General features: G+C 40.0%; 1 protein-coding gene across 1 annotated transcript in view; it reads right to left on the reverse strand.

The window, feature by feature from the left end:
* atp2a3 (ATPase sarcoplasmic/endoplasmic reticulum Ca2+ transporting 3) overlaps nt 1-6,552 on the reverse strand; it is a gene marked incomplete at its 5' end in the record, with an annotated part of 43,048 nt that extends 36,496 nt beyond the window's left edge. The window contains one exon of the mRNA XM_079247165.1: nt 6,435-6,552. Coding sequence (XP_079103291.1) covers nt 6,435-6,552 — 118 coding nt within the window. The remainder of the gene's footprint in view (nt 1-6,434) is intronic.
* Between the last annotated feature and the right edge of the window lie 4,471 nt (nt 6,553-11,023).

Consider the following 11,023-nt stretch of genomic DNA (forward strand, 5'->3'; position numbering starts at 1 on the left):
ACCAGATGAAAAGTCAGGGATCTCTGAGGTGATAACTGAGTTTTAGGTGGGGATAAAACTGTCAAAAATGTCCAAAAACATCTACTAATGTTCCAATGTTTCACCAAAAGTCAAAGGAGAATCAATTTAAGCATTATTCATCTTTCAAGTGATTCATGAATTTTAAAGGTTGTAAAAATTTCTTAATTTAAATATCTCTTAATGAGTGATTCTGACACATTTGAAGTTTTGTTACCAAACACCAACCACAAGCAGATAATATCAGGTGAAACCTGAACGGAAATAAATTCATCCCACTTTTCTAGCTAACACTAGGCTAACAGTTAAAAACTCAACACATCCAGAGGTTCTGAAAAGACTTTCACTTAGCAAAAAGGAAAATGATGGTTTCATCTCAGTGTGGCACAATATATCAGCAGGTACATCAGGAAAAAGTAACCAATGACGCTCTGCTTAACACAATTTATCGGATTTTTAGCTGCAGTTGTTTGATTTACTGATCAACTTGCAGTGCTGTTCATGCAGAGAAAAACTCCAGCAGCTGCCAAAGTTGCACGCAGATAAGTTTTTATTTGACAATTACAAGCCAAAATTGAGATTTTGATTTTTCTAGTCAATTAAAATGGTAAATAAGCCGCTGCAGCTACTTAAAAAGCTTCAACAAGCTGTGCACAGAATGATGGTGAAAACTCACATTTGACATGTGAGAGTATCTGCAATTGTGTGTGATTAGGAAACATGTAATTTTGTATTGGAATTGAGTAATAGTGGTGCATTATTCCACATTTCAGCCTTTGCGGTTTGATCAGCTCTGCTAAAAAAGTGAAAGAGGAAAAGGGCTTCATCAACAGGGCAGGACATGATTAGCACAGAGTTGATATCTTGTCATAGCTTCCTCTTTGAGCCATGTCTGTAAAAGAGCAGCTTTTCGTTCTTTTTTTGTGTCATTTTTAAATATCTAAACCAGGGAGGAGTATGGCACATGGCCACCTAGTAGGGAACTGGAGTAGCTAAACGCAGTGAGAAATAGTCAGCAATTCCCAAAACAGCAGACCGAAATATCTTGTGTTAACATCATGCTATTTATAAGGTTTATTCTGGGTTTAGAAACCAGAACGACACCTCTGTCCAATCAGATGCCTGGCGCAGAACAACTTTACTGATTTCTGTCCTGAGGCAATGGACACTGCAGAAACAGCTCACTTGGACATGTGATGTCAGGAAACACATCAACGGTAAAGGTATGTGTTGAAATAAAAGACTGCATAATGTAAGCATGGTTGCGATCAGTTACAACGTCTTCTGCTTTTTAAACCTTGTGAAAATACCAAAGCCAAGAATTACTGAATCCCACAGGAAACCTTTCATTCAAGAAAATCTACGCTTTTTTTTTTTCAAGCTCACGTCATATCGATATGAGGAAACTTTACAACAAACCAAATTTAGGCATCTAAAGAGTCAGTACCAACATATAAATCCAAAAACCCTGGATTTTTTTGTGCCCTTCAGATCTAAAAATGTATTTTTCAGTGAGTAATTCAGATTTCCCTGGTAGCATTACGTCACTTAACATGATTTATCCAACATCTTTTCACACACATCTTCAGCTAGAATCATATTCAGGTGATGCTACTTTAAATTCACCAAAAAAGTGGAAAATTGGAAGGTTTTGTTCTTGCTTGTTGTTTGACTATGATTATCATAAAATCTTGTCATTAGTTTAATAAGTAACTTGACTAAAAAAAAACAAATTACCGCATAAAGCTTCACCACTATTATGTTAATGTTTAATATAGTAGCAAGAAAATCCTAAATCTAAAATGTCATTCTTTATTTATTAACCCCCTGAAAAGAAACATTATGATTTGTCGGTATAGCATTAGTTATGGTGAAGTCTGAAGTGATTGGGGGGCAAAACTGGATGTAGAAATTATGTTTTTATTAGTATTTTATTATTTTTTTAGTTTTAGTATTTATTAGTTTTTATGTTCCGCAGTGTGTTTTAACAACTCCGGACAGACACTGGAGATCTCAACGAAGGCATAGCCTGAGGTAGAAGGGGGAACGGTGGAGTTGTGGGTTACCCCAGACCTAAAATAATCTGCTTGAACAGAGGTGTACATTACTGCAAGCACAGCAGCAGCTGTGATGTCTTTGTGTTTTGATCAAAATGTCACAAACGATCCATTAAGACGTACTGTTGTGCTTGTGATATAAAAGGGCAGAATATGTCTCCTTAAACTTACAAACAAACTTAGAAAAAATAAATAAATAAAACCTTACACACCTCCTCGGTGGAGCAGACTGTGCTGCAGCACAGTGTCCAGGCACTCAATGACTCAACTTCATCCTAACATAAGGCCGTGACGATGACTGACAGATGTAGAGGTGGGAGGGAAGAAGTGACAAGCTAGAACAAGATCACAGCTTCTCTGAATGCAGCTGAGGAGGCACACATAGAGCCCACTACAACAGGGAAGTGACTAAATAGCCCAGAGGATCTCAAGCTACTTTTCTACATCTAAACTCTCCTTTCTCAGTCAATGACGTGCCAGCGCTGTTAGCACATTTACAGCTACCATCAAACCAGGCCATTTTCATATGTGTGGAAGCTGATAAACCCAAACTGAACGTAGTTCTGCAGCGTGCACTCATACTGGTGTGAAGGAGGAGGAGCAGGAAACAGCTTGACGCCTCATCACATTTCAAACACTGGGCTAGAAAGTTGGGCAGCTTTTATGTCAAGTTGCAGAACAGGAAGGGAAACGGCAGCATGAGTGAGATCCCTGTAGAGCTGTGTTGTTTTTTTTTTGTTTTTTGGGTTTTTTTTCTCAGTTCCGGTCCTCAAGACTCACCGTTCCAGCATGTTTTAGTAGTTTTCCCACTAATCAGAACTGGTTCAGATAAAATGACCTGTTTGCCACGTTCTATGCAACCTGTTCACAAGACATTCCTTACAGCCAGGTGTGTTTAAAGTACTGACACACCGGGTATGGGCTTCTGAGGACCAGGACTGAGTAACAATGCAGTGTTTTTCAACCTTTGTCGAGCCAAGGTACACTTTTTTCACTGACAAAATTACAGGGCACACCACAAACCAAAACCAATTTAAAAAAAAAAAAAAAAAAAAAAAAAAGCCAATGTAAATAATATGAAGTGCATCTTGTCAAAGAGTCTGAATAGAAATCAGATCAACAAAAGAATTTTATGATCTTTCACAGACAGTCCTGGGCCTGTTTGGATGAACACAGAGTTGCTTTTTAGACAAATTAGGTGAAATTGTGTCATTTCTCATGGCACACCTGATGAACTCTGACGGCACACTAGCGTGCCACGGCACAGTGGTTGAAAAACACTACTGTAGAGGAAGCTGTAATTATTATCTGAGGCAGAAACCAAAATGAAAAAGTGAACAAAAATAATCTAAATACAAAATGTCAATCATTTGAACTGAAGTTACATTTTAGGTGCCATCGGCTTCTTACATTTCAGCTTTTAGAGAATCAAAACAGTTTAATGAACAAAATCCTATTCTGCAGTCATTTGGCAGGTGCTTTTATCCAAAGCATATCAGTTAGATATCAAAGGAGCTTGGTTGGAGCGGATGGAAATGCTGTTTGGTCCGTTGCGCACTAGATATTCCAACCTGGCGGCAAGTTAACAAATATTAACTCTATCATGATGGAACAAAGTTACAAAAAAAAAAAAAAGCTCTTCTGTACAAAAACCCCCCAAAAAACTAAAGATAAACCATTAAAAAAAAGGTCATCTTCTCCAGGCATCTTTGTCAGTTCCTTTGAAGATGACTCTCAGGAAGATGTCCTCTCTCCGTCTTAAAACAAAAACCAAAGTTGATCACTTGTGTGGACAATCTACACTTTTACTAAGTGCACCTTCTGACATGCGTGTTTGTACAGGATACAATCATCACAGACACTAACTACACAAACCTCCATGCACCCACACATAGAGGAAAGTGTGCGAGTGAGTGTAGTAGACTTCCTCTTTTCTCCACGAGATCACAACCAGCTACTTCACAGTGAAGCTGATGAACTGTCTGGTAAAAGGAGGTGCTTGTCGTTTTCGACACTACGTTAGTGAAATGCCTCTTCTGTGACTGTGAATCAAGTTGAGAATAACGGAGCTGCTAGTGGCCCTTAAATGGAAGGTGAGAATAAAATAGAAGCCAGCCGCCTCCTCTCTGCAGCATGAGCTGCAGTGTGGAGAAAAGGCTGTCCAGATGTGGTGGTTTAGCTTATTTTCAGGCATCTCAGGAAAGGATCAGAAACTCTGACGCTGCTCGTAAGGGGTTTCTGTCACACACCATGAAAGCGCCGACATAAAGCCTCAAAGCCAAGACATCACTCACCTGTCTTTAATGCAGCACTGAAAAGCAGCATTTTATGAACTTTCCTACAAAGTGGAAAAAGCTGCACAAAGACAGTTTAATGAACAATAAAGTTTGTACAAATGGTGGCATCTCACAAAAGAAAAATGCTCATAAACAAGGCCAAATAAGGAAACCTTAAAGTGGTTTCCCTCTTTTTAAAATTCACTTCATATGTAGAGGTAATGAGGTGAGACACTCTCTCATCATGCTTCAGCTGAATGGATGCCTAACAACAAACTGAGATGGATCTGGAAACTAGTTGTGGGTGAAATCCTTAATCCGCCCACACATTTCCCAAAGTGATGTTTCAGAACTCCAAGACTTGAGGTGGAGTTATAACTCAAAGTTCAAGATGTCACATGACTTGCCACAGATACATATTTTCAGAGGAGATCATATCATTTTAATCCCCCTCTTTGCTCTCTTGTGTCCGAACGGAAGCAAACACTGAGCTCAAAGGAGATCTTTGTGAACATGTTTCGGGTTAATGATTCTGTTGATAATGAGATCCTGCTAACTAGACGGTGCAGAGACAGCAAGGTCAGCAATGCACCCGCAAACTGCTTTGAACAGATGCTCCCCATGGAACAAAGCACAGACACTCAGATGGAGTCCTTGCTTCATCAACGAAGTCTGTGGTTTGTCAGCAGAGAGGAAGAAGCCATTTAACAGTCATACATCAGCATGCAATGACTTTAACCAAAACTAACAAAGCCAATACACTCTGGTGGTTTTTTCATTTTTTTAAGCATTATTGGCACAGAAAATAAGTTGATAACCCTTAAGTGTACAGCCCTCGAGAGGGAAAGGGCATTCCCTCCCTCTGGTATTTGTCTTCAGCGCACTCTCACAAGGCAGGAAGTTCACAGCTAAAAGTGAAAGAGATGTTATCTGCGGCAAGACGTTGCTTTTTTTCCATGAAGTCATCACAAGCCCCTGGGTAGAGCGGCTGGCTTGCAACAAAAGGGCTACTGTTTGAATGGCACAATGTGTCACTCAACTCCACAGCTTGGCCACACATGCAAATGACAGGCCAGGAGTGAAAGGTGCGCCGATGTCAAGCTTGAGCTTGAAAAATAGCACGAAAATACTCCTCAAGCACCAGCGTGTGTGTGTGTGTATGTAAGATGGTGAAGACGTGAAGACAGCGGGGGAAGCAGATCACACACTCTAGAAAAGTTGTGTTAACTGTTTTTACATCGGCTCTTCCTCTTTCTGAGATCTCTATCACTAAAACAAGAAACTAAAATGGTCGAATACATGTAGTTTCCTCTTATATCTTGTGTCGTGAGCGGTAAACTATACCGTAGGCCATTTGTAGAATAACTGTTGAAAGTTAAAAAAAAAAAAAAAACAGGTTGTTCAAGATTTTTTTTTTTTTTATTTCATTATATTCAAGTTCACCGTGTTCTCCCCTGGTTGACATAACCTCCCTGCTTCCCTGCCTGCTCTTCACTTCCTGATCCCTGCATGACAGTCTGGGATGTCTGATCCCGGTCTCTCTCACACATACAGCTGTACACACTGTCAATACCTGGTGTGGTGTGGCAGGGTTTTCTTTTCAATGAGCTTGTCTGAGAAGTTGACATGCCCTCAAACCTGACCAGACATGTGGCCTCCCTGGGGGTTGAATGAATGAATAAATATAAAATAGGTGTATTGCTGCAGTAGATCCGATTTTCATCCCGTTCTATATTTGCAGACCATGTGTTGGCTTTAACCAGCGCGATGTGTGTTGCACGATTTAAAGACAGACATGTGCATCAACTATGTGCACTTTTTTTTTCTACTTCTGTGCGTCAGAAGGAATTGTCTTGTGTGTGTGTGTGTGTGTGTGTGTGTGTGTGTGTGTGTGTGTGTGTGTGTTTTTTAACGCGCACGATCTGCCTCAGCTTGAATTTTAACGGCTGTGAGGGATTTCCTGGCAAATGAATCGATACATGCTGTAACACTATGCACGCCCCCCCCCCCCCTTCCTGTGGACTGAAATGAATGGAGTGAAATAATGAAAGTATTTAAAAGAAGAAAAAAAAAAACTACTCACCGTTCGGTCCATATTTCTCCAAATTGAGTTTAACCTGTTCCACAGTCAGTCCAGTGTTTTCGTTCACGCCGAAGTTGTCTAAAACTTCAGTCGCGGACTTAGTGTGCGCATTTTCCATCTTGGTGGACGGAGGGATGGGGGGAGGTTTATAAGATTAGATCGAAATGCATGTAGTTGAAGACCATCTATTGTGGCTGTTGGAGGGTGCGCGGATGTTGGGACGGGGTGAGGTGAGGTAAAAAAAAAAAAAATACAGGGGGGGAGGGAGCGGTAGAAACGGCGGTAATCTCCACCGATGGACGTTCAAGCAGCCGGAGCCTTGCACTGCCACCTGTACCCTCTCTCTGGGAGAAAAAACCCCCTTCTGGTCCGCTGTTCAGGCGTTGCTGTCCTTCTATCGATCGGCTGCCGCTGCTACTTCATCTCCATCTGAAGGTGTGCTGCGTCTCCGCCGACGCAGACCGCCTCGCGCCACTTGAGCACTCCCTCCTGCGCTCCCATTGGCTGCGCGTACCTGAGCGCACGGTCCCGCCGCTTCCCGCAACGTATCGCGTGCACAGTGCTGCAGGTTAATAGTTTTTACTTATGCTGACCCGTTCTTGAGCGGAATTGATATATAATAATAACTTTTGCAGCCCGTCTCAGCTCATGCGTCGTTTAAGGACATTTATCAGCACTGCTGGTGTTTATGTGGGAACAAGAGAAATAACACCTTTGACATGGATACAAGCATGTACAAGCCTCTACCTGAGTCCTGAAGCCATCTGTTAACATGTTGACTTACTTGAAGCCATTAGCGTTTCGCCTGAAATTCAGATAAACGAAAATTAGGCTGCTTTTTTTTTTCTTTAAAGAGATAGCAACTATTCCCCTGGGCAATTTTCCACTGGGAAGCCATCCTCAACAACTGACTACAAGGAGCACGGTATGATTTCTGGTTTATGGGCAATTCTAAAAACAAAATGTGAGGAAAATAGGTTCAGAAGAAACCACGTAGTTACCTTCAAAAAGCACAATTAAGTCATACATCTCTTTAACATGAAGCAAGACTAGAGCTTTTTGGTAGTTTGGTCAAGATGTTAGGGGCTTAAAAACTAAATTCTTTTTCTTGTGAGGACACAAGCAGCATCATTCTAGACAACTTAAAGCTGTCTTGGAGATGTTTTGTTATTCAAAGTGACTTCAAAAACCATACTTAAAAAAAAAAAAAAAATGCATGAATATATATTTCTAAATGATACTGTGCCACAAAACTCCCTGCTTTATAAATATTCTTCCAGTGGTAAAAGGCTGATTTAGTTACAGCTTTAAAATTGAAGTCAGATTCCAAAATGACAACGAATCAAATCAAAGTTTATATCTTGAGCACTTTTCATGCCACGGGCAACACAAGGTGCTTTACGGGATAAAACCAAGTCAAAAAGATAAACACAAACAGTTGATAACAGGACATTTTAAAATAATAAAAAAGATGCAAGTTCTCTCCACACACTCATACACACAAAAGGACATACAGCGACCCCCACCCACCCACCCACCCAAATAACATCATTCCCTGACCACTGTCTCTTTAACTGAGCACAAGTGTAATAAATAAAACAGAAAAACATAAAATTAAGTGATAAACATCTGACTTGATGCTGATGTGAGGTAACGGTATCTAGGGATCCATCCACACCAGGAGCCAGTCCCCGCATGCTCATAGGGGCCGCCGCCACAGCAACCGCCCAACTCCCAGGCAACCAAGGGCCCATCCCGCAGCCGTGAAGCTGCAGTGCTGGACCCCACACCACCCAAACAGGAACAGTCGCCATGGCAACAGCCCCCAGACCAAACAGGCTGGGGCCCCCAGCGTGGAGGATTGTCATAAGGAAAACACTGGAGTTAAAAACAGAAGTTAACTAACCTTAAGAAAAACAGTAAGAAGAAATTAGAGCAACAATAATAAAAATATATAGAAAAGGACTTTACAATAATGTGCCAATAAGAACAAAAACAAAACCTGTGAATGCTCAGTTTTCTTTCCAAAGACGGTAATGTCTTGATTTGTTTATTTTGTTGAAAGAAATTCTGCTATGTTCAAGTGGGGATTTGATAGGCAGACCCTTAAGATTTATATGAGATTAGGGTCCACAGGTGAGGCAGTAATATAGAGCAGAGTTTCATTAGCATAATTATGAAAAGATAATTTGCCTGCTTCAATGATCAGAGTTAGTGGGAGCATGTTGTTACTGAACAGGAGGCCCAAAACTGCGCCTGAGAACTCTGCATGTCATCTTTGTTTGGGTGTGGTGACCAGCGAACACAAAGTTGTCCCTGTCTTTCCATATAGAGCTAAAAGACTTAAGAACATTGTTGTTAGAGCTATGTTTACAGGATATATTTCAGGTGTCAAATCAGAGGTTTCACAGTACAAGAGGATCCTCATATGAAATGTGATGTCTGATTCAGTCTGTGTGTACATATGCTGGTTGAACGAAGGTGCAGCTCTGCAACCAATAGCATAAAATACAATGTGTAAGCATTAGTTTGTTCAGATTCACATACAGAAAACTTTATTTCTCCCCAACAGACATTTACAGATATGGGTCGCAACAAAGAACAGTACATTATCCACACATAACTTTCACTTAACAGTCAATGTCAGTGTACAGCAGGGGTTTCCAGCTCCAGTCCTGGAGGGCTAAAATCCTCCAGGTTTTTCCATGTGTTCCTGCTCAAACACACCTGACTCAAATGAATGCTTCTTTTTTCAGAACTTTATAGGCTGTTGGAGCCATTTTTTTTCAGTCAGGAGGGTCGTTGCAGTGATGCATTATAAATCTGCAGGACAGTGGCCCTCAAGGACTGACTTTGGACAACCCTGATGTAAAGGACACAACATCATGAGAGCATCCAGTCACAAAGTGACAGAGTTTTACCACAAAACACTCATAAAATCTCACCCAAAGCACTGTCACAAGCATTTAAAAGCCTAATGTCAGAAGGAATAAAGGAAGTTGCATATCTATTTATATCAATTAGAGGGTAATTGTTGCAGGGGCTCTCTGAGCGTTGTGGGAGTAGAAGACCTCCCTGAAGGATAACATACCTTCAAGGGCTTTTTTTCTGATTGCATCAAGATAAGAATCCTGAAGTAGTGTCGGAGACAGTCGGTGCAGTGGTTGATGGGTTACATGTGGGCTCATTAAACTGCTTCAGTGTAACTCTGTATACAGTGTTTTGTTCAGGTTTCTACAGTAGGTGAAATACAAAACCCTAAAACTAATCTGTAATAATGCTCACCACAGTGGAAATCCTGTCACAGCTGTTTTCTAGTTTATTCATGGGTGGGGATGGTATCTTTTATGTTTACTGCATCTGTGGACATTAAGTCATCTAATATTTTGCCACTGACTGTATAAATGCATGCGTTAATACATTGTAATTACCAAATTAGCCTCTGCAAAAACCTTTTAAAGACAATAATACAGCTATATCTTCAAAGAATAATCATGTAAAAACACAAAACCTATTTTGTGAATATTTTAAAACAATATATCAAAATAAATAAATGTCAAATATAATTAAGGAATAAAAAAAAAAGCACCACTGTCTGTAGAGGTTTATTTAGAGGTGTTGCAAGTTTTTCCATTTGCAGTCCAATGACTGGGCATGGAAGTATGTAGTTTTAGAGGGGGCTCGCCAGTCCTCATGTAGCCTCAGAGTCCCCAGAACTATTTAGAGTTTACTGGCAAAGAGAAACTTGTTTTTAATAACAGGAAATCCAAAATCAAGGAATTCATGTTGGTGAACAGAATAAAAACAGTGGAATCTAATTTGCACAACAACAAAATGAATGCAGTTTCGTTGCAATGGCAGTAGTGCTGTCCTGTCAGAAGAGACGTGAGGACAATTTAAAGCTCCACAATTAGAGCTAAACAGAACATCTCAAACTCTGACAGATGTGCTTTCTGTCCTTGTGATCCTGCCAGTTCCTTCAAGGAGATTTGGCAAGAACATCCTTCTCTGGTCCATTCTTGGCTGCACTGCAGTTGAAAAACAGTCTGTAAGTCCTCAGGACCAAGGCTGAATACTAGTAAGTCAGAGGATATTTAGGAGGACCTAAACTCCAAATGCCTCCAGTACCAAATGATTGAACATGTATTAATAACACCAAGCATAAATACACATTTTTTGTAGTTACATTAGGCATTCTATTTTTTAAAAATTATTTTATATTTATAATATTTTATATTTATATTTATTATAATTATATTATTTGTATATATTTTTTAAATACATTATACTTATTTTATTCAATTAATATTCATTGGTGATTTTAATTCCCCTTACACCTCTTAACAAACAAGGAAAGTGGATTTTTGCATGTTTTGTAAAATCACAGTCATTAGAGAATCCCTCTTGGCACCTTTCAGGCTCTCTGTTTCAGGACAAAAGACAAAAACATCAAACCTATTAGCATCTTACTGTGGAGAATAGGTGCAAAAATGATGCAGCAAACATTGATAATAGCAGGTCCTATTCATATATTGGAACCACAGTTATCAGTCTTTTTCTTAACCAGTTAAGGGTCATGGTGGATCACT

Source organism: Telmatherina bonti (genome assembly GCF_933228915.1).
Source record: "Telmatherina bonti genome assembly, chromosome: 10".
Taxonomy (NCBI): domain Eukaryota; kingdom Metazoa; phylum Chordata; class Actinopteri; order Atheriniformes; family Telmatherinidae; genus Telmatherina; species Telmatherina bonti.